General features: G+C 40.9%; 1 protein-coding gene across 2 annotated transcripts in view; it reads left to right on the top strand.

The window, feature by feature from the left end:
* BRF1 (BRF1 RNA polymerase III transcription initiation factor subunit) overlaps positions 1–23,830 on the top strand; it is a 179,332-nt gene that overhangs the window by 22,361 nt on the left and 133,141 nt on the right. For both annotated transcript variants that reach the window (XM_063333487.1, XM_063333488.1), the window contains exon 3: positions 23,281–23,454. In XM_063333487.1, coding sequence (XP_063189557.1) covers positions 23,281–23,454 — 174 coding nt within the window. The remainder of the gene's footprint in view (positions 1–23,280; positions 23,455–23,830) is intronic.

Here is a 23,830-nt window from a genome sequence, read left to right as displayed (position 1 = left end):
CTTCACTTACTGGAAGGAAGTCTAGATTGACTAAGCTCAGATGCTCATCTCTGAAGATAAGGGTGATGAATCCTATGCTTTTGTTTCTGTGTTTGCATGCCTCCTTGTTGACACAGATTTAACATGTCCAAAACTGAACTACTGAATTGCATCATACTGCTTTGCCCTTCTGCATGTTAACAACTTCAAGCTTCCTCCCTTTGAGGCCACTCACAACTTTCCCTCCTTCTGTCTCATAGATCCATCCTATCCAGTGTCTGATAAAACATGGATGTGTCCTAGCCATAACACTCACATATTTATTTCTTGCACAAGTGTCTCTTGACTTTCATTGTTCTTCTTCCTCTCTGATCAGAACATGCTCCAGAGACAGGAAAGCAGAAAAGTTGTGACCTGGGATGTTAAATCTTTGGTACCTTAACATCTTCATCAAAGAATTTTAAAAGGAATGTTATTTTCCCAACCTATTTGCCCTTTCACGTTTGTCATCACTGTTACTTACCACTTAACAGCTCAACAGGGAACTTTCCTGGTGTTACTAGGCTGCTATGTTTGTGTTCCAGCTTGCTGAACCTCTGTGCTTCTGAGGTTTGCTTGAGTCTCAGTAGGTATGGGCTTTCCTGGTCCTCTGCTTTGATGCAGGCTCTGGTAAGTCACAGAAACATAAGCCACAGCTCAGATGCTGGAGTCCCTGACGGTTGACCTTTAAGGTATCTCAATAGCTTACGCGCCTTTCTCAAAACTTCAGCTTTCAGGGTTTGCAGGCAACTTCAACCATCAGCAAAGATCTGAAGAGACAGACAAACCACTTATTGAAGAAAAACAAACAAAAAAACCTCAGAGGCAGAAAACCCACTCTTTAGGCAGCATAAGTTATTCCAAGAATTTGGATAAAGGCAAGCAGAAGGATGTATTTCCCTGCCGGTTTCCCTGTTGCTCTTGGGTACCTGTGGATTTTGATTCAGAGGCATCTGAGGAAGCTGGGATCCTTCTGGTACTGCAGCTTCTGCTGCAGCACATGGAGAATCTCTTCTTTTGCGGGTGGCTGATGAGACCCTCTACTTCATGATCTCCAGTTACCTTTGTGAAAAGACCAGTCAAGTTCACCAGCTGATCTGGGATAACCTTTTGGTTATACATTGGTTAATTAATTAGTTCCTGCTTAAGTTCGGATTTGAAAAATTTTATTGTCTTAAGCCTTGGCCATCTTTGTGTTTTGATAGGGAATGATGAATGAAGTACCTGGCTCAGATGCTTTCGATGTGCTGCTTGTCCCCACAGTGGGAGTATCAGGGGAGAAGAATCCACGTCTCCTTTAACGAGATCTGTTACATTTCTAATGAAGAGGGTCTGGGATCCTTTAAGTAAAGAGCAGAGGATCTGCTAGAGCTAATGTCATGGTGGGATTTTGCCAAGAGGCTGGTGGGGAAACTTAAAACTTTGAGCACAGCATGCCACCTGGTTTAAATGCGTGAATCGAGCTTTGCAGGTCTCCCTTATTCTGTTCCTGTGTTTACTTAGCCAGAAAAGGGAAAAATTAGAAAAGGGACTTCTAAAATTCCTTGGAAGCATTGGTTCAGTCTGTAGGGGGACTCAGGATGATCTCTGTTGTTGCTTTTTCTTTTAATTTTGAAGATTGTCTTTGAAGTTGAAAAAATAAAGAAAAAAATGGAAGTCTTAATCAAACTAATTAACAGATGATTTCTGGTGTCTTAACTAATAACAAAAAATATTTACGTGTTCAGCTGCTTTGAATTGGCCTGTTTGTGACTCTGGAGTTAAAGGAGTCTTTCATGGTTCCCTTGCTCTGTCTCCTCTCCTGTCTCTGCTCTGAGTTTATTAGTTGGCTGTGGGCAAGAAAACTGTTGTGCCAGGGAAGCACAAATCTCTGCTTCATTTTGACAAACAGAAGTGCCCTCTAAAATTCTAAATGCTTGTGAAATTTCTTACTTGGATATTAAAGTTTTGGCCTCTTGTATCTTAAAATTTCTCCCTGCCAACTTTGACAATTTCTATGTGACATGGAGTAGCAGAATATATATCACGTTTGTTGAATTCATTGATGGAGATTTATCTCCCTACAGCCTTGTGTAGGTAATTGGAACCTGTCATTTCTCTCGAGAGCAATCCTTTACTTAAAGACAGTTTACCTAGCAGGCTAATGTTTTTTAAAACGTTTGCTTTTTATAGTACCATTCACAAGGAGATGAACTTGGATATCAATAGGTATATATTCCTTCTGGTACAGTGTGGCAGAGAATAGGCAACTGCCTCTCTCCTCCTTCTTCCGCCTCTAGTAACATCTATAAAATTCTGTGCTAGTGATCTGCCTCTTCTAACAAGCTTCTGAATGAAACCATTGCTTTGGAAGGTTGTTAGACAAGCTTAAAAAATACTTCAGGTAACATAGCTTTGGTTTAAGTTCCACGTAGCTGCTGCTCTCTTTTTTGCTAACGGAAAATATGTATGCCACTTATATGATATAGGACTGTCTTTTAAGCGTTCAAATGTGAGTTTTGAAGTGTTACTCATTTTACAGGCACTATGGTTCAGAACCTGAGGGGGAGAATTGTTGTTGTTGCTTTTTAATGCTGTGTTCTCTGATAGCGCCTGGTTCCCCTTTCATGTGTTGAAAGTGCCTTATTGTTTTGCTGTATGAAATAAATTGGAGAGCTGGTGATGTGACAGTGCAGGAAAGTGTTCCCTAAGCCTGAGGGTCTGCAAGTGTGATTTGCTGGTGGAGCTATTGCAGTTTTCTTGGAAGATGGCTTTTCTTAAATAATGGCCACAGGGTTATACTTCTGGACCCTCTATAGCATTAGCAAATAACAGAAAAAATTCAGTGCCTGTATACACTGTTTTTATAAGGAAGACTATGATTTATTTGCTTGTGTTCTTGCAGACACCTGCACTTTGCAGCTGGGCACGAGTTAGTTGTGATCCCAAGCTGCTTTCATCTCATTGTGGCTGATGGCCATGGAGGAACCAGCGTGTGTCTGTTGGTGTGGGATACAGGTGGCATTAGCTCAAACATGTCTGCAAAAGGATGTGCAGGCACATTGTATTCCTGCTGTGGGGCTGTAACAACCCTTGCCCAGGCACATCTGGAACACTATCTCACAGACATCCAACAGTGGTCAAGGGAGCAGTATGACAGCAGTGCATGTGGTGATGCTTCCTCACAACATTGTCACCTCGCTCCTTTTGCAGAAGTGCATGTGTAGCTTTGATCATCCTTGTTGCCTTCCCAGTTGTGTGATGTGTCCTCCCAGATGGACGAGCACTGCCGTTGCATACAGTATTCAAAAGTTTCTCAGGCAAAGACTTTAGCTCCCGCTCAATGCCAGTGCTCTATCAGCCTTTCTCAGGCAAATGCAGTAGACTGGTGTGGAAGGCCCAAACATGAATGTAGGTACTAGATACAAATGAATAGAAACTGCAGGGTTCTGTACCAGCTGTGAAACGTGTGTTCAGGGGGAAGGTCCTATGTCCAATACAGCCATGCTGGCACATGCATCAGCTGACTGACCTATGTCAAGCTCCTGCTTAAAAAAAGAAACCAACAAAAACGTCTAGATGTGGCGCTTCAGGGCATGCTCTAGTGGCAGAGATTGTAGGTTGTTTGGTTGGACTCGATGATCTTAAGGGTCCTTTCCAACCATGAAGATTCTGTGATTCTGTGCAGAATCTCAGAAAAACAAACGCCAGTCCCAGCCTGAACCAGAACAACTCTGTGCACACGTGCAAGTTATTTTTATCCCGAATGATTGCTGTGCTGGGATGACTTGCAGTGCTCTTGGTAGGTAGTTGTGTCAGCCCAGAGAGCTGACGTGCTGTGGGGTGTGTGCCGGAACGAGGTGCTGGATGAAGGGTCGGGAACTCCTTCAAGTGGTATTGCTGTCAGAGACCTTCATTTCGTAGAGCTGCAGCTCTGGAGTCCAGTTGCATGATAAGCGTCTCTAACAGCAAAGCCAGTTTGATCCCTGTCTTTCCCATCCCTCGGCTACCCTATCCCACTCCCCTCTTCCAAATGTGCTGGGCCTTAGCTTGGGCAATGCATCTGTTTACTGGGGCAGTGGAAAGATCTGGGTTTCACAAGCAAAATAAAAAAATAAAAAAGAACCAACCCTGTTTTTTATTTTCGTATTTCCCTTTGATCATTTCACTCCTCCACATGCCACCACAGAGGGAATGGATGACGTAGAGATGAGCAGGAGCCTCTTAAAACAGCTTTGCAGCAGGAGAAGCTCAATGCAGGACCACGTTGTGAGCTTCTCTCTTGCGTTTTATTTTTTTAAGTATATATTTATAACCGACTGTCCTGTTACGTTCGGTCCTGCACAGTCAGAGTGAGGGAAGGTGTTTTCTGTTCTTTTGGCTTGACTTAATATGAGTGGGAAGCTTTTTAGAAACGTTCTGTTCATTGACTGCTGCTAGCAGATGGATGCTCTCTGCTTGAAGTGCCTCAGGCCTTTATATCTTCCGTTTTCTCCCCCTCCCTCCTCCCAGCACACACCCTGGAGTGCGCAGGCTGTGCTAATTTAGTCGCAACTTAAAAAGGAGTGATGAAGAAGAAATACTCAACTCTAATAGAATTCATGTCACTGGCGATGTCTTTAGGGAGTACTTTTTCATTTCAGGATCCCTAAGGATTTTTCCAGCAACGTGTATTAGATGCTCTGCAATACTTCACTGGAACAGCAGTAAAATTCTTAATTCATTAGGACCAAAATGCTAATTCTGTTTATATATTAATCAATTCAGAATATACAGCATACATGACATCCCGTTTGATTTTTCAAGTGATTTTAATAACCTAGGCTTGACTGTTCCTGATTCTGAGGTGGCCTTTCATCTGTATGAGCTATAAACCAAACCTTTAAACAAATAGTTCGTTAAACTAGTGTGTTAAAACATTTGAACCAATTCCTGAGTTTTCCTAAACTGGCTGTTACTATGTCAAGAGCTTTCCCCACTTACAGTAGAAGTTGGCTGATGCCAGCTCTGAGGAGTTTTGATTTGGTTTTTAACAGAATCACAAAATGTTATTTACTGTTACGAATTGCATGTATTTTTAACTGAAAAAATTCCAAACTAGACAGAACCAGGATTAAAATCTGTTCTTCTATGCTGATTACTATAACTTAATTTAGTGGATGTCTTAAAAATATTGTACAGCTAAGATCACCAGGTGGTGCTGTTACACACTGCTTAAAATACTTTTCGAAAATAAGTTTAAATTCTGCCAGTGTCATAGTTATTCAACTATAATTTCATGGGAGGAGGGGTGAGAAAGAGAATTTTTTCTTTAATCATGTCTTTAAAGTAGAGCTTTCCTGAAAATTTTGGGTTTGCTCCTCTGCTAGCTGCTCAGAGTGGAATTTCCCACATGTAGTTTATGACCATCTCTGATGTAAAAATAGTATATGGGATAATTTAGGAGGTTAAAAGCTGGGTGTGTGGGACCATACCTGGGCAGTAGCCTGTGTAATTCCTTCTTGGGTGATGAGTTCATGAAGGCCCTCATGAAGTCATGAGGGAGGATAACATGCAGGTACTGCACGTTTTATCACAGGTGGAAGAATGAAGAGTTCTAAGCTGAACATAACCTGTTTCCTGAATGACATTTAATTTAACCTTGTGAATTTTGAAGGGCAATAACTCTAGCCTCTTCTAGAAGGAGGCTCCTTACCAAAGAAAATAATCCAGGCTCCTAATACACAGCTGCTTTTTAATGTCTTCATTAAATGTAATGCTCTTCCTCTTATTTAGAAAAAAACTTTATATCATACATATAAAATAAAGTCGTTTTTTCCCTCTACAGTTGTACAGTAATTAGAGTTGTAAAGAAAGTTGCTTTTTTCCTAAGGCTTTGCAGAACTGGCTATTTATGGATAAATTATGGAATGGGAAATCGTGAATTTGAAGTTGCAGACTATTCCTTTAGATGAAGATTTTTTTTTTTAATTATTTTTGACCCTCTTTGTACTCAAGTAATTGGATTTTGGACAATAAAGACAGCTAACTACTAGTCTGCATAGGCTAAACCGAAGTACCGTCACCCATGTAGGTAGAAATGAAGGAAGTTTAAGTAATTGTGGGAGAGAGGGAGAGTTGTCAAATGCATACCTCTCTTGAAGGCATTTTTATTGCTATCATTTTATATGTAATTTCTTACATTGAGAATGTAACACTTCAGAAATGAATTATATTGTTTCCTACATAATTAATTGTTTTAAAACTTTGTTTTCCCATAGAAATTATAAGCAAATGGCACTTATAAAGTCGAGACAGAAATACAGCATGGTCTGCTCGAACCCAGGCTCCTGTGTGGGTAAGGACGGCCAGCGCTGTGGCAAAGAGCTGGGTTCAGCATGCTTAAACCTTTTTTTAAGCTATGCTGTTTAGACCTACTCTGGATGTCAGTGGGAGCTGTGTTTGCTTGGCATTGTTGTTTGGGCTCCCAAATATGTACCTAGAAGTCTGGCTTTAATCACCTAGATTTAAAGCCTTCATGCTGTTATAACAAAGCTGTCCCAAACAAATAAAGCATAAATTAAGTGAAAAGGTAATTGATTGCTTAACTGTTTAAAGTCAGTTCAGAGGATTCCTGCATTTTCAACCCGAAGAGGCTTCTCTTAAGTTTGAACGATAGAAAAATCAAACATGGATCTTTCTTCAAAGAAAGGTCATTAGCACTGAATGCAACAAAACAAGTGGCTAATTATATTTAAATGTGTGATTCCCTAAGAAATGGTATTATGCTAATGAGCCTATAAATGATTTTTTTAATAAAATCAATCAGGAATGGGATTTTTAGAAGAAAGTGTTATGTGCTTCCTTTATGTGCTCTGAAACCACACAATTGATTAGTAGTATATTTTTGTGTACTTTTGGGTAGTATATTATGAAATGCATAATATTAAAAAAGCAGTTTAGGATCATAGTTCCAGTTTCGGGGGGTTATACACAGTTGGGTTGGTGAACAGGAATTAGACACGTGTATGATTGTCATTCATTTTAGAAAATGTATGTGAATAGTATTTACATTGTACCTTAGATGTGCTATTTGATTGCCTTTTATAAATCAATATTCGGGGAAAGCATTCCATGCGTTTTTACGGTAGGAATCATGAACTTAGTATTGCTACAAAGGGAGCTGTATAAGGTTCGGTAGTTTGCACTTTGCTTTGTAGTCCATTTAGGATGAATTTCTGAGAGTGGGTTGCTCTCCAAACGCTGGTCGTTAGGTCTGGTCTGAGGTTTTTTTTGACAGCTATATAGAACATACTGAACCTGAAGGGTGCTTGTTTCCTGTCCTTGCAAAATTGACGTATAAGACACAGCCATCTTTGTTCTTCCTTTTTAGAAAGCATCACATTGCCTTGCCTGAAAGGGAAGTATAAACACGGCAGAGTCTCCAGCCACACTCTCGTGGGGTAGCATGGGTGCTAAAGCATGGGCGCTCATCCTTAGCGGTTGTCCTGGTACTTATTTTCAGGGTTTTGCAGAGCCAGTTGACGCAGAAGGGCATTGCTGGTTCCTTTGGGCATGTGTGAATATACATGCAAGCTTATATAGATGTATAGAAATCCTTTTACGTGCAAAAAGATGCTTTCTACATCAGGTTAGGAGACAGATGTCTCTGCTCATGGAGTATATCTACTGCATGTTTTGAGGGAGTACACGGACAGCTGTACAAACTCTTCGTAGCTTCTTAGACAAATCAGGGGAGTTGCAAGTTTCTGAGAAACTGCTCTCAAGGCCTGCTGCTGCTGTATTTCTTGGCGGTGCTTGTCTCAGTTCTCTTCCTTGCTCTGGCTGAAGCCTGTAGGAAACTGTCTGCTTCTTCTTTTTCCCTTTGGTTTGTGGCTTAGCACAAAATCTGAAGAGCACTGGGAGCTGGTGCAGGCAGTGATGGTGGGATGGATGGGGGGATGTCAGATTTCCCCTTTCAACTGTCTCTGGTAATTTCAACCTCTGATATTTTACCTGATTTGTTATAAAAATAAGAAAGTAGATTTCTTCTAATAACTAAAAGATTAGGAAAATGCTCATGCAAAATAAAAGTGATGAAAAGTACATCCCCAGCTGGTCCAGTTGTGCCTAGTCTTTAAGCTGAGGGTTTTTTCTTTTCTAGCCTGTTTCTTACCCTAGGTTTGCTGTGGAGTGAAGAGAGGAAAGCACATGTTATATGAAAAAGCAGTAAATCAGTAATAGCCCTTAGTTTATCATTCATTCCTCTCTGACTGCCAGCCTCCATTTTAAATGTGAGAAGAATCCTCAGTGTTTGCTAATCCAAATTCATCCTCGTTTCCGAAGGTGAGCACAGCTATCTTCCTATCGTCAGCAAAACGGCATCTCTAAATGAGGGATATTTTAGAGGGGTTGCCTTGTTATTCTGAGCCCCATGCAGCTTGCCAAATCCAAGCAGGTGTTATGTTTGCTTACTTCCCTGGCCGTGAAAGCTCTTTGAGCTCAGGGAAATAGCTAGAAATAAAATTATTGAATGTCAGCTGAAATCTTCTAAATGATTTCATAGTAGTACTAATGTGGGTGAATATCTTTGCAAATACAGTCCCTTTCCACCTTTTATAAATACATTTATGTATCGAAGGGCTTCTTTCTTTTGGGGGGGTAGGAGGTGGGGAAATAGTCTGATGTTTTTAGCTGCATGAAATCTTTGTTTTTAAGCTTAAATACAAGGAAAATAATTTACAAGCTTGCTTAGTGATACTGTGGGAAAATGTGTATCTTGGGACTATTCAAAATCATCTCAAAGTAGATTTAGAAACTATGGTTCCTAACACGCACTAGAAAAAAAAATGCTGCTTCTGGTGCAAGCTGAATCAGTCCTTGAGCGTGTCAAGAAAGAATACCACTTTTCAAGTGATTTTTGGAACAAATCCAGGGTGCTTGTGAGGTGACGTTTGTTGTCTGAGTGGTCTGTGTTATTCCAGCTGGCCCTATACTAAAAGTTAACTCTTGCTTGCTGCCAGCTTCTTGCTTGAGAGTAAATGGGTATCTGTAGCTTTGGTCAAAATAAAGTAGTTAAGACATCCTGTGGATCATAAACATACTTCTGTCTCTTTCCGTTCTTGGTCCTTGCTGAGTCTACCATGCGTTCATGGCAGAGGGTCTCCTCAAGGGTAGTTTGCACCCTATTTCAGATCCTGGAGAACAGGGAATAGAATTGATGTTCTTTCTGAAGGATTACAGTGGTGTTCACATGCTCTTTTTGCCGTTGAGTAGACAGTTTTCCTACGGTATTTGTGGGTAGTTTTGTTTTTCCCCCAACTCTGCTCTTTACGCTCTTTACTTTTAGATCTGACATATGCAACAAATTTCATTCCATGATCGTTGCAGTCTTTGATACCAGCTTTAAGAAGAAAAGGAAACTTGACATTGATCAAGGTCTTTGACATAGAGAAATAAAGCTTTGAGGTTGTTTTGGATTTCTGAGAAACATTGATTTGTCGTGCTAGGAAAGTCAAGTTGTGGGATTACAGTGACACTGAATATTAAATACCAAATATAATCCTAAGAAAACTTCAGTAGAAGATAAAGATGAACATAAGGGAGTGCAAGTGGTGACATGAAAACAAAAATCAAGTTCTTCAAAGAGTACATCTGGAGTGGTTTGTCTCCTCTGCATCTCGCAGCAGAAGTGACGAACTGCCACCTGCCTCCGTGGTTCAAGGTGCAGAATCCTGTGGTTTTTTGTCTCCTCTAGATATACTCGCTCACTGTTAAGCTCAGAAGAAGGATCCTTATGTCAAAGACCCTTTCCTGATTTAGCCTGTGGAAAGTATGAGAGGGACGCAACATAATAGCAGCCACTTGGAACAAAATGTTGTTGAAATTCAAGTTTTGTGATTTCATAATGATAAGAGGCACAGTTACCACAGGCTACAACCACAATTGATCTGGGGCCCTCAGAAATGTTTGTTTGTGCCAAATTCAACTTCGCATCTATAGGAGCATGACTTTCAATAGGAGTTGAATACTTATGATAATTAACGCTGGATTAAACAAAGCAGCACCCATACTTCTTGTGTGATAGGGTGGTAGGATGGCTTTTCACCATGCAGAAATGTTAACTTCAGTGTGTCCTATCATTATTATAGCTGCTAGAGCCATGGATATGTGGACGTAAGGTCATCTTGCACAAAGCTAGACAGAATTTCATCTGCCCATCTGCTTTTCCTGATACTCTAGAAAAGGTAGGAAGGAGGAAGGGCCAGACTGTAACTGTTTTGCAGAGGAAAAGTGTGGACCTTGAGGATGATTAATGTAGCAGTAGAACTTCTGAGGCCTTCAGTGAGGAGCTGCTTGTAGCATAAACAGGTTTGAGGCGGGCACTTGATTGAAGTTTTTGTTTGTTCTTGTGGATCTTAAGAGGTCAGTAAATAGAATTTACTCTCTGAACTCTACCAAAGCAATCCGTTAGTTAAGTTCAAGATGATGCTGATATTAAGCGATTCCTTAGGGCACCTTCCTTGATTGCAGCCCCACAAAGTCAAAGAGGACAACAGTAAAAACTCATTTGGTGTTTACAGCACTTGCCTAATTGAAACTCTGAGGCAGGTAGTGTTTTATAACCAACTTATTTTAAAAAAGAGATTTTCCAAACACTGTCACTAATCAGAAAAATGCTATAAAGTTGATATCTGTCTGTAGTCTGACTCAGGCAATGTTAAATTCAGATTGATCATTCTCACAACTGGTGTCAGAACTATTTCTGGGGTAGGTTGCAATCAATATTCTTCCTTGTGTTGAACATCAGCGTCTACTCTGTAGGAGCAATGACAGTATCAGGGGAGAAGAATCCGTGTCTTCTTTAATGAGATCCATTAGGTTGCTGCATAGCAATCATCACATAAATCCACTGATTTCTGTTTAAGTCTTTAGTCAGTATGTTCTCTGGTAGCTATTTTTCACCATGCCATATTACCTAGGGGAAAATGAATTAATAATGAATCTAGTCTTGGATATGTATGTTTAATGGATGATCTCACATCCTATCTTGGAGTCATAATGCACAGAAAAAAACCTGCTGTAATTGATCTTTGAGGTTTAGCACATAAAGAACAGAAAAATGTAATTGTGCTTACCCAAAATTTTCTTTAACTACCAAGGACTGGCACGCTGGAGACAAGGGGTTCATATAGAAGAGCAAAGCAAGTTGGTATTTAAAGATTTGGTCATGGACAAAATTTCGGACTGTGTTACATGAACAAGTGTTGAGGTTTTTTTTGTGGGATGTGTTATTAATGCAATATTTAATTTAGGAAACCTGGAATGGAGTGGTGACTAGGGGAAAAAAAGACTTAAGAGATGGCAACTTGAGTAGGCGGATCTTTGCTGTACAGGTCAGGTTGGTCTGTCTGAGTGACACTGGGTCTGTGTTGTTCTGCTGCCAAACTGGGCATGGTGGAAGGCTGTTGTACCGAGCCAGCAGAGATGGCTATTTGGGAAGGTATTCTGTTCTGTACGCTCAGAATACAGAATTATTCTGTCATGCAAAGCAGCCTCTCTTAAGCTTTTCAGTTTTGCAAAAGCATAAAAACTTACTTTAACCTAGTAAATCATCTTAGCTCGTTTTCCTTATACGGGATCACTCCATATCATGCTTTTTCTTGTGTTTTGCCTGGATTCCTGGCTTCATGTGTTCCAAGCAGTGGGGGTTTCCACTGGTTCCCTTGGGAAACTATTATGAGGTCCAGTGAGTTTTGTTGTAAGTTCCCGTTAACGTGGTACTTACATTTTCCTTTAATTTCATGTTATTAGTCCTTAGGCATGAACTCATGCTTATATCTATTTATGGCTTAGACTTCCATTGTCTTCCAGAAATCTAGTGATCTTCTTCTCTTAACAAATCATGCTTGGTAATTTGGTGAAGGCTATAAATTCAATCTGTGGGTCCCCAGAGTCCCCCACCCCCTATCCCCCCGCCGTGCTGTCTATCTTTAATTCTAGGGTGATTAGGGTTCATGAGGAGGAGAACAAAGTCTAGTGAGAATTCCCTCCTCCCAGAAAAGCTGCTGATGACATCCTGTATGGAGAGAGTACCTTCATCTAAATGGAAGGGATCACATGGATACCGATAGATATTATTCAGGTATGCCAAATATTTTCTAATTTCACGTTGGCTCTGTAGAAATACATAGATGGCACTGTAATTTTAATTCTTTTCTGGAACAGCCTGTACATCTGACTTATATAAATGTTATTGTTTAAAGAAATATAAGGCTGTTGCTGAAATATGTGCATTCTCTCTTTAAACATAAATCTCCTTTCAAGTCCAAGCCGAAGTAGATAGCAGAAGAGACTGACTTGATAAATAGCATCACAGATTCACTACATTGTTTAGCTGAGATTTGTGGCAACCTTCACTTATTTTTAGTTTAAAAAGGAAGGAAATACAAAGTTGAGGCTGAAGCGCTGTCTATAACTTCTTCCTTCATTTATGTGCAGCACTCAGATAAAATTATCAGGGGCAGTTGTGTCTCTGATCTAAATAGGCCTTTTGTAGTGGTAAAGGGGAGCAGCTCCTTCAGATTCATACTCCTTGCTTGTTATCTGTAGCTGATGGACTCAGCTGCCAGGGACAAACTAAGGGCAGAATTTCGTTCTTTAGCTGCAGCCTGGGTAAAGATTGATGCTCTCTTACCTAACTGCCAGTTTTCTTATCCCTTTGGTATAAAGGAAGAAGTATTTGACCGCTCTTGTCAGCTTCATATAAAAATACTTTAAATAAGTATTAACCTAATACAATCTTTCTTGCTTTTGTAACGGCTCTGTGCCTTTCCCAGCTTGATTTTGCTGCTTCTCTCTTTCTGCTTCCATTTTTAGATCATGTTTTATCTCTTATCCCTTTGATATCTTTAATAACTGCCTCTTTTTCTTCACCCCCCTCAACTGCTTCTCTCTGCATCCTTTTTCCCTTGATGCCTTCTCACCATATTTCCATTTTATGGGATGATTTAAGAAATTTTCCTATTAGTTGATACTTATGAAATTTTTACTTTTGGAATTGCTGCATAATAAAAAAAAGAAAAAAAAAAAACAAACAAAAGAAACAAACAAACTAATAATAAAAAAAACCCAAAACAAACGAAACCCCAGAACCAGAGAGTGGCTTTGGGCTCATGGCCGTTTTCAGTCCTGAAGCAGCAGCTGCAGCAACCTTAAGCCAAGTACAGGTTGAGAGCAGAGCAGGTATTAGTCTGTCAGTGGGGTCTTTCCTGCCTACAAAGTTGGATGATGGAGAGTGGAAATAACTTAGCACTAACAGTTGTATTTTGACAGAACAACTGGCGTGCAGAGAGGAGCAGGGCTGAACTTTAAGGGAGGAAAATTGTTCTGCATGTGTCTGAGGACAAGTAAATTCTCAGACATGTTATAAAAGATAAGTATTAAAGGTGGACAAGGAAAGTAGGGAAGGTTCGTAGAGATGAGCAGGAGCCCCTTGGCAGGAAAAGTCAAAAGCTGGACTGGCTTTTATGTCAGGGAAGGTGGATTAAACAGAAAGATTGTAATTTTTTAAAATTTTTTTTTAAACAATTTTAGTATGCGTGACCTTAGCTAATAGTCGCTGCAGTGCAGCTGAGAAGTGGTAATTGTTCAGCTGCGGTACCTTAATTACTTCTGCTCTTGTCCCTGTCCCCTTGGTCTCGGAGGTACCTTGAGCTCCTGTGTTCTCCTTGTCCATGAGTAGCACCTTGAGTCCCAGGGCTCCTGCCTGCTTCCATGGTGTCCGCAAGACTCTGAAAAATGTCTCCTGTCAGTTTTCACTCTTCTTTGCCTAGCAAAAGTAGGGAAGGCACTAGAACGTGCTGTCAGCGAGCAGATAACACTGCACTGATTTGTATGCTGTTTGCATCTGTAAAGTTTTCCATTGCGGCAATGGATCCTTTTGTGTTGAGTCTTCACTTTTGTTTTGTTTTAAAGATTCTGATGACTTTTACCAATAGGCAACACATTATTTTTTTTCCTATATTGTGCTGTATTCTTGAATTTTTCTAGCTGTATAGATTGATGGCAGTTGCTTGTTTGTTAAATGTTTTTTGCTTTGTAGGTGTGAAACAAGTTCTGATCTATCTAATAATGCTAGAATTATGGGTTTTTAAAACTTTTTTTTAAAAAGTGATCTTTTCAAAACTGTCAGATTATGTCGTGAGCAAATCTTTTTCTTTTTTATGCAGTTATGTAGAAATGATTTTGGATGGTTGAAGGTAGTGCTTGGATCAGCAGTAATGCTATGTGACAGCAGAAATATTTCATTTCTTGTTGTGACAAGAGTAACAATTGGTAATTGATAAGTGTGGGGGAAAAGCTTTAAGTGTATATAGATATAGAAAAATCTCTAAGAATAACTGTCATTTAAAATGTAATTTAAAAAAATAATAAATCACTGTCCAAACAAAACAGAGGAAGATTAAAGCAAAGCCTAACCGATGGTGCTTTCAGAAGGAAATCTTGCATGCTTAAAAACTACCACAGCCTAAAAGTTCTTGGTATCTTAAATTTTTCTTTCTAATTCCCTTAATGTCAGATAGGTAAGGACTATGCTACATTAATCATACATGCGCTCACAGTTCTTGCCAGTATTACAGCATTCCAGCTGTTTCAACTTTGAAGCAGCTGCAAGTCTTACGTGCATAAAAAAACGCAGTTAACAAAACTTTTGGAATTAAAAAAGTCCACATTTGCTTACTTCCAAAATTAATCTTAAACGACCTGAAGCATTCTGATATGCAAACAACTAATGAACATGTTAGCATTTATTTAAACCGTGATAAGTCAGACTTTTGTGTAAGTACACTTGCAGAAGAGGGTTGACGAGGGCTGGGAGCAGCAGCAGGGAAGCAGGAGGAAGCGTAGGGATAGTGTGTACTTTTCTCTTTGACCCATTTAGGCTGCAGTCTCACATTTGCTTTAAGTCGATCCACGTGTACACTGCTGCTGACAGCATTTCTCCTCACCTCAGCCACATTCTGCTGCTGTTAGGGCCTGGGAGGCTGCCCGTTGAGTTACATGAGGGAACTGGTCCAAATGAAAATTTAACTTTTTGTTGTTTGGGCTGATTTTCTGCAGAGCAAGTTCCCTCATCCGCATCAGCGTGCGGCCATGTAAATATCATGCTGGGGGTGGGAATGCTGTCTGCAGCAGCAGCTTGGGCTTTAGCTTGACTTAAAACAGTATACCTTCAGATGATAGTTAATTGACAGACTGGGGTTTTGTTGGTGTTTTCCTGTTTGTTTGGAGGTTTTTTTGTGTTTTGTTTTTTTTTAATGTCCACATTGTCTCTGTTTTTCCAGCTTGCCACCAGAAGTGAAGTTCAGTAAGGACTTCATGAGCAAGAAGTTCTTTAGATGTGCTAAAAAAAAAAAAAAATTAATCAGGGATAAGAAGCAAGCAAGCTGCTGCCTAAGGATGGTGAGGCAAGACTAGCAGTAGGTTAGGTGCAGCCCATGAATAAACTGTATGGCTTCTAGTCTGTTGTTGTGGAAGTGGGGGTAGCAGTTAGATGGATAATGGGAATGAAATGGCAGCAGTAGAAGCACCACCTGCAAGGGAAGCAGAATTCCAGCAACTGAATGCAAAAAGTCAGAGGAACTGCTTACGATGCCAAATTTTTCAGAGTGGGTAAGGCAAATTAATTCAAATGGCCAGTTGCTGTATATGCAAAGAGGCTGTCCATGTGGGAGTGGTATCACATAATCAGGGAATGCAAAAAGTGCTTGAGGAGGGAGGTGGGGGAAGCTACGTGGGCGCTTTGCAGGCCTGCTTTGGCATTAATGGAATACAAGGGCCAATTTTGAGGGAATGAATACTTAAAGAAGGACAGATAAGTGCTGGGAAGAGATGTTAACAGCAGATTTTCTAGGTGAAAGAAAAGTAGCTTAGTATCAAATATTTAAGAAGTGGTTGGAGTAGTGACCACTATCTGAAATTTTAAGCCATCAATCTTAGAGATACATGCTAGTTCTCTTTAGCTGAATGAATGAATGAATGAACATCTGACATGCAGTGGAAGGGCTTTACCAGGAGAGATGGGGAGCTGCAACTGGTAGTTGGGGCACTCTCATGGGAGGCAAAATGGATGGGTTGGATTGTCGTCAGCAGGCAGAGAAATTGAATAGTGTGCTGAGGTAGTCTGGTTCTGGCCCTAAGAAGATAAAGTGGAGGCATCAGTCCTTCAGTAAACAGGTCTGGATTAAGTCTTTGTGAAATAAAAAAAAAAGTTATCTTTAACAAGGATCAGTTTACCGGTTTGGTTTTCTGTGCATCCCCACAAACGGTTGTGCTGGCACAGCTGGTGGAATGTCACCAGGAAAGGGCCAGGAGCTGTTTTACTCTGCTGAGGTAGCAGGAACAGAGCGTACCCTTGGGCAGTCCCCAGAGCAGGTCTGCCAGGTGACACACGCATAGGGATGCATCAGATGCAGCAGAGGGGGGCTGAGCGTGCACGGAATCCAGGTTGCTCAGCCCTGGGACTGACACATCCCATGGAGGAACTGGGGTGTTCTTGTGTGGTCTGGGGACATGGGGTGCACCCACAATTAGATGGTGGTGAAGTGGGGATTTGGGGCTAGGCTGAAGTTAGGTAGAGCATGGGAATCAGGCCACCATGTTCATCACTTTCCTCATAGACAATTAGGTGTTACTGGGAATAATTCTTACCTATCCTTAATAAAATTAAAGTTGTTGTGCTGGGTCAGCACTGTAGTAATGTCCTACTGTGCTGCTACTTTTACTGTTCATGGGCCTTTTTCATTACAGGCTCGCAGAGATAAAGCTGCTTCTCGTGCTCGGTGTGATCGCTGCCGCCATCGCCTCCGTTTCCTCCCTGCCTCCCCCCATTGTTTGGGCTTTAAATGTTTTCTTGTCTTTGATCATGGAACTCTATCCTTGATTAGGCTTCTGGGACCAGCCTTTGTAAGAGTAGCCCTGCTGATATTCCTGGACTTTCCCTGTTGCAGCTTTGTTTGTTTGTTTTGCTTATTTGTACTACAAATAACATAGAAGCCTGGCATGGAGCAAAGAGCAGGAAATTCATTCAGGCTTTGAGCTGGGACTTGCAGAAATTGAAAGATATGACAAAGCTTGCAGGGATGCCCAGACATAAAAACTGCTCTCTTTTCTCCCCTTTTTGGGAGTTCTTTTGGGGACCCTTTTCAAAGAAAGAAAAGGAGTGAAAACCCAAATGCAGAATAAAATCTTCACAGAAAATTCAGTCGGTAAAGCAATTCAAATTCTGGAAATGAATACCCAAGCAAAAACCATCCGAAACGTTTCCTTTAATAGAATCTAGCGTTTGTTACCATAACAATCCTTTTTGCAAAAAAGGATTAGTTCTGTTAACATGACTTCATTGCCCGATTCAGGTAGTGCTCGTTTCCAGGGCCCCTCGAGCAAATTGCAGAAAGGGGGGAAAATCTGTATGCCCGGATTTTTGATGATGCAGTTTAGTATCGTAATAACAATTCACTTAAGCTCTAGCTGTGTACTGCTTGTTATTTCCCTAGAAACTTACGCTTCTTACTGAAAAACGCTGCTTTGAAATAGCAGTGTTACAGTCTGTCAGGGTGAGGGGAGGGTTGCAGATGAGCAGGCAGAAGCCAGATGAGAGTAATATATAGCTGTATCTGCTTGACATTACTGACTTTTAAGGGATCCAAAAAAAGGTATGATTCCTCTTGAATAGGGGAAGAGAACAAGCTGTTTCTGTAGTAACGAGATCATAAACGGAAGAAAATTGCTTGTAAAGAATGGGTCTGATTTTTCCCCATTTTTCTATTTTGCTCCTATTATAACTTAAGCTGCAGTTTTGCTATCAACTGCCTCTTGTGTAAGCATTTAATATTACCAAGATTTTCTGCAAATCTATTTTTGTGATGGTGATTTCTGGCCTACACATCTTGTTTTGCAATAACCACTGTTTCCTCCATCAAAAGAATAGAAGTTTTCTGAAATAAAAGGATAGTAGCATCCAGCGGCCCTATCTGAACTTGTCAGTTCAGATCTGAAGTGCCAGTTCAAAGCACTGAGGTTGGCATCGGTTGAGAAAATGATGGTGTTTCTTTCAGGATGCAGGGAGTAGATGGGTAAAAGCATTATTTTTTTTTCAGTAGGCTTGGAACTAAAAACTGAAAAGGGCCTTTTGTTTTTAGGTGCAGATTCAGGAGCGTGATAAACTTTACTACTTGGTAGCCTGGGAACTTGATTTTGTGTGTTGCTTACAGGAGTGTAAGCTTTTCTCTCTCTCTTCTCCCCCTGACTCCCCCTCCACCCCGATGGCATGATGAGCCTTTGGGAAATAATTGGGAACTGCCTGCTACACGTCCTATATGTTGCAGAATTTCTTTTATTTTCTAGACTTTTGTTCTTTTGCCCTTTAAAGGAGAATAATTTTACTGTTTTATGGGCCAGGAAGCGGGAGGATTTTTGTAACCTTGTTGATGAGCTTGTCCTGCCTTTTGAAAAAGACACTGTTCCTTGTCCTTTTCCCAAAGATACTTAGACACCACTTTAATGCCATCACTAAATCGCAAGGGCAGCATGCAGCGTAAGCTTTGACCTTAAAGACTCTATTTCTTTTGGTTTAAAAAAAGAATCTCAGGATCTGTCAAAAAAACTGTAAGGCCCAAAAGAGGCAACTGTTACTGCAATTACTAATAAAAGATGCACCTAACTAAGGGACTTCTTTTACCCCTGTATTTTTTGTCTTACATGTCATACTCTTGCCTAGCAATTTAGAAAAAATGCAATATTTATTTCTGACTGTTCCACATGACGATGTTCCTTTTTAGTACGGAGACAGCAGTAGTTGCAAGTTTTTAGAGTAGTGTCCCACTCAAACTTTTTAAAAAAACTGTTCTACTGGATAAAACAGATAAGAAGAACTGGAAGCTGTTGTCTTGAGTTGTGTTTTACAATGCAGAGCACGGCAGGGTTTAAAGGTGTGGCAGTTCTTTTCTTTTCCATCCAGTAGAGCAGCTCAATTAATTTGAGTTTGTAACACTGCGATGTAATCTGGTGAATACTGAGTTGAGCAGATTGCTAATAAATTTCATTGTAATGTTGGATATTCCCACTGTTTTGGCTGAGATCATAAGGCTTGTTGCATTCTTGCAGATAGCTGGACCAGCTCACTGCACACTGGGACCATATGGCCAAACTGGTGGAAAGGACATTAGCCAGCCATTAGGGCTGATTGAAGCTACGCTGGTAGTCTAGAGCAAATGATAGAGACAGTCAGGAGGTAAACAACAAATGGAAGGTTATAAACTGCTACCCAGCTAGCGAGGAGCAGTGGGAGTATATTCAAGGACCGACAGACATAATGCAGTATTGTAGGTTTGCTGGAGGGAATTGCTCATCTTCCCAGCACTGTAGCATCCAGCTGCTCTGCAGCTCCTCCCTGCACTGACGGTATTGCTGGGGGAGCAATCGCTCATGTAGGAAGGTATCTGAATGCTTAGCAAGGTTTGTGGCTACCGTTGCACAGTTAGGAGGACCTTTTGTGCTGAGGACTGGCAGCATAAATGGTAATTGGTCTCACTGTCAATAGTAACTGGAGCATTGGATAGAGAATTTATTTTGATCAGTTATTTTCTTGTGCCCAATTTCTCTAAGTGTGAACATCTGCTCTTCAGATACCAACAGATTAAATTGTTGTATTTACAGTTAAATAAAATATTATGGAGACACATTTTTCAGCTCTGGAAATGTCAGATTGGGGAGATTGGCAGAAAAGGTTGGAAATCACAAAATTACATACTTCTGGTTGTCATCTGACTGGGATGAGGACACTGTACAAGAGTTTGGTACTGTACTGCAGTACTGAGGCGATAGCCACTTAGCTGATATCTGCCTTTTTTTGGAGTTACGTGTTCAATGAAGATGCCTCTTGAATCTGTGAAGGAACCAGAAGGAGTACAAGGTATCTTGTGTTCCCTGTGGAGAAATCTAGAAGCACGACTGCTAGTGCTAACTTTTCCAGCTATTTTTTTTTTTTTTTAGTGTTACATAAGATACCAGAAAAATAGAATTTTCTTGTCATGTTAAATTCAAGGGCTGGGGGTGGTGGGGAAACAACAAAGCTTTTGATCTTTCTTTAGTAAATAGGAGACTGGTTACAGAATGTAAATATTTATCTCAGATGATGATGCTATAAGCAGTACACTTCTTTCTCTCCAAAACAGATAAGGACAAAACCAAGTTAGTCATGAAGATGCACATAATTTCTAAGGTGCTTCTTGTCCTGTGTTAAGTTGTTCATTTTGGGGATCAACGGCAGTGTAACAGTTGTCTTATTTTTTCTGTAATCTATATGACTGACTTACTACAAAACAGCTTGAGGGAGTACTAGCGCACACAATTAAAGTCTTCACTGGTCTGCTGAAGGTCGAGTGAAACATTCAATGAAATACAATTTCTTAAGTGGACGAGTACCTTTCTGTGCTCTTAAATCTCTTTCGTATTTGTCAGTAGACAATGACTGGTTACCCCTAAAGTAATTGCATTTTAAAATATTGATGCTGGATGAAGAGCTTGGCTAAAAAAGCATGTGTTACTCAAACAAGCATACTGTTTACCTAGGATGGATTATGATGAATTATATTTCAACATTTGAAACTAAGAAAAGGTTAAATACTAAGAGAATATTAATGGTAGCTTGGGGATGGGAACAGCTCAGTGGGAAAAATAGCTTATGACAGAAATTAATTTCAATATATTCCTCAATGTTATTTTTTTTCTTTTCTGGTATATTCTTTGTTTCTGAAGTGCCCTCTGAGGTGTGGAGCCCTGGAGTGCTGTTCTTGGGAGAAGGATTACCGCGTAATGGGGATGGGCCAGCGGAGCGCTAGGGGAGAAGTCTCCTTGTTGCTTGTCGTGTTCTTACTCTGCATCTCCGGCTCACTTGGGATGTTCTCTGGTGTGTGTGCAGGACCACATCAGCTGCTGCCATTGTGGTGGCATGGGAAGCTTCCTCATCACCTCTTCTTGCTTGGTGACCTGCACCGTCCTGGTCTTTGTGGAGCCAAGTGGGCCCTGTGTACCGGTTCCACTTGTTAGCCCATAGAAGCACTCAGGAGTGCATGTAGCTCCTCCTTGGCATAGGAGCCACTCTTTTCTTTATGTTTTTACAAAAGCTTTACTTAGAAGTAAAATTCAGACAACACTTAAAATTGCTGAATTTGTTTCTCATTATCAGCTGCCTTTGTGATGTTAGGGACATTGAATTGGACCATCTTACTTAAAGGGAATGCTGCGCGCTTGCTGCTGCAGTGATTCCAGTGTGGATCTCCCTGCAGCTGAGGGAGAGGTACATGGGCACGGTCATGTCTGGCTTTAATGGTTTTACATTTGCATGTAGTGCCTAAAATCTCTACAGATGACAGTTCTCTTCGTCTTCATCGTGGCAGCCATGCATGGCAAAATACAACTAGATAAAATAGAAAGCTTAGGTGATAGGTTGAGGTGGCTTTCCATAGACTCGCAGATCCACGCTGGCCTCTGGGGTGGACTTGCTCGAGGAGAGGTTGATGGGGGAAGCTGCTTTTCTGCCACTGCAAAAATGAGTTTTAGTAGTTAAGGCTAACCACGCTTTTTTTGCCCACAGATGAGTACAAACTGGCTCTTTCTTAGGGATATAAAAGTCTTAATCCTGCTTCAGCATACCGGTTGTATAGTGTGAAATAAAATTCAGGGGAGGGTAAGTGCTGGTTAGTATCTTAGTTTTGGGAAGATGTAGTATTTGTATTTGAGGCTGGTGAGTGCCAGTCCCAGGGCCTGCTGATGGCAGTGGAAAAAACTATTCACTTAATGGGCTTTGGATTACTCCTGAGTAGCTTATTGTACACACATCTCTTGTGGAAGATGACGTATGCTTCCTCTGTTGTTACTTCTTCATCCAAATGTGTTACACCTGGTTGACCAACGTGCTTTAAAGGAGATCTTGTTGGTGAGTGCACTGATTGTCATTTCTGTGGGAAGGAGAAGCTGTCTCTTTGTGGCAGCTCACGTTTGACCAGAGTCTTGCTGACCCTGGCTGTGTGTCTGGAGTCACTTTTTATTAAAGCTGAATTGAAGCAGCATCTTTGGCAGAAGGTTGTTCGTCGGTTAAGCATTTTTATAATGTTATTAGGGATGATGGTGTAGGGATTTACATAAAATTAAGATGTGCTGCCTGTGCAGGTGGTGGTGGGGTTCTGCTAAGCATCACATGGTCTCCATCGCTTTCTGCGAGCATTGGTGGCTGAGGCACATGGAACATCGTACACCCTTCAGCAAAGCTACTCCTGACATCTCTGAAGGGAGCAGACGAGCGTTTCCTGTAAATACACGTACTGGAAACATCTGCCCAGCACATTGAATTAAAGGATTTTTCTTGATGTGCTGTCTGACCCCGTATGCTGAGGAACTTCAGTGCTCTGTTTTCCTCATGACTTCCCCCATCTTTTTCTTAAGCTGTCTTTTCGGCACACTCCTCCGAAGCCGGAGCTGTGAGGATGGACCGGGCCTCGCTTCCCGCATCTGTCCCAGCAGCTGTACCGCTTCCTGCCATGAATCATCCGAAACACTTTTTTTTTTTTTTTTTTATTGTTTTATTTAAGGGTAAAGGCACATTTGTTTTCCTGAAGCCACAACCTAATCTCAGCAGTCTGGCAGCCAAGCCTTAAATGAAGGCTTGGGTGCAAAAGTGTTGAGAGGAAGGAAGTGCCTCCCCATTGGCGGTGATTATGGGCAAGCCCGGAGCAGAGCCCCTTTCCTTGTGGGCTTTGGTTGTGGTCAGAGGAACTGCAAACTTCATCACTTCTGGGAGAGTTGCAGGAAAATGTCTCCTCTGTTCGTACGTCAAACACACCATGACCTCCAGTTTTCAGAAGTTCATCGCCACAGCCAACCAAGTGCCAACTGTCGAATGATCTTTGGAGCAGGGGGCATAATCTTTTGCCTGAGAAGTCTCAGCTATGTTTTGGATCCTCTCTGGCGCTGATGTTTGTGGCTTCTTTTTCCAGGGCTCATTGATTGCATGTATTTCAATTCTAGCAGTCCTAGCAGTCCTAGCATTTTTTTGTCCCGAGGAGCTGAGTTACGTATAGTTGCTGAAACTTGAGAGGTTATTGTATTTCACACAGAGATGAAATCAAAAATATACCCCCTCAGTTTTGTCTTCAAAAAAAACCCACAAAAAAACACCCAACCCAAAAGCACATTAACTACAGAGTTGTTAAGCTTTTTTTTCCCTTTGTTAATTTTTTCTAGGGAAACGTCAGATTCACCACTTGGGAAACCAGCTTCAACTCAATCAACATTGTCTGGATACTGCCTTTAATTTTTTCAAGATGGCTGTGAGCAAACACCTAACCCGGGGGAGGAAGATGACCCACGTAATTGCTGCATGTCTCTACCTGGTGTGTAGGACAGAAGGAACTCCTCGTATCCTTTTGCATTTGAAAAATAAAAAAAAAAATAAACAAAGGGCATACTTCTAGCAAGTCAGCTATCCCAGTTAGACCTTTGCAAAGGTAAGTGTTTAGGAGCTAACTTTGTCACTGTTTGTTTTATATAATTAAGTGAATGGGAGCTTTTACTGTGGTTCAAGTAAAATTTTTCCCTTTTTAAATGTACAATACCTAATATTTACAAGGAAGTATAAATGTCACTTTGCCTCCCATCAATAACTCTACATTTCTTCTTTCTCAACATTTTCTTCTAGTATAAGATTGCACTTTTCCTGTGTTTTGATAGGGATTACTTGTTTATAGCGTGTGTCGATTTTTGTTGTTGTTTTGTTTTTTTTTATTAAAACAAA

Source organism: Chroicocephalus ridibundus, chromosome 4 (genome assembly GCF_963924245.1).
Source record: "Chroicocephalus ridibundus chromosome 4, bChrRid1.1, whole genome shotgun sequence".
Lineage (NCBI taxonomy): Eukaryota > Metazoa > Chordata > Aves > Charadriiformes > Laridae > Chroicocephalus > Chroicocephalus ridibundus.
This window is presented reverse-complemented; position numbering and strand designations above follow the sequence as displayed.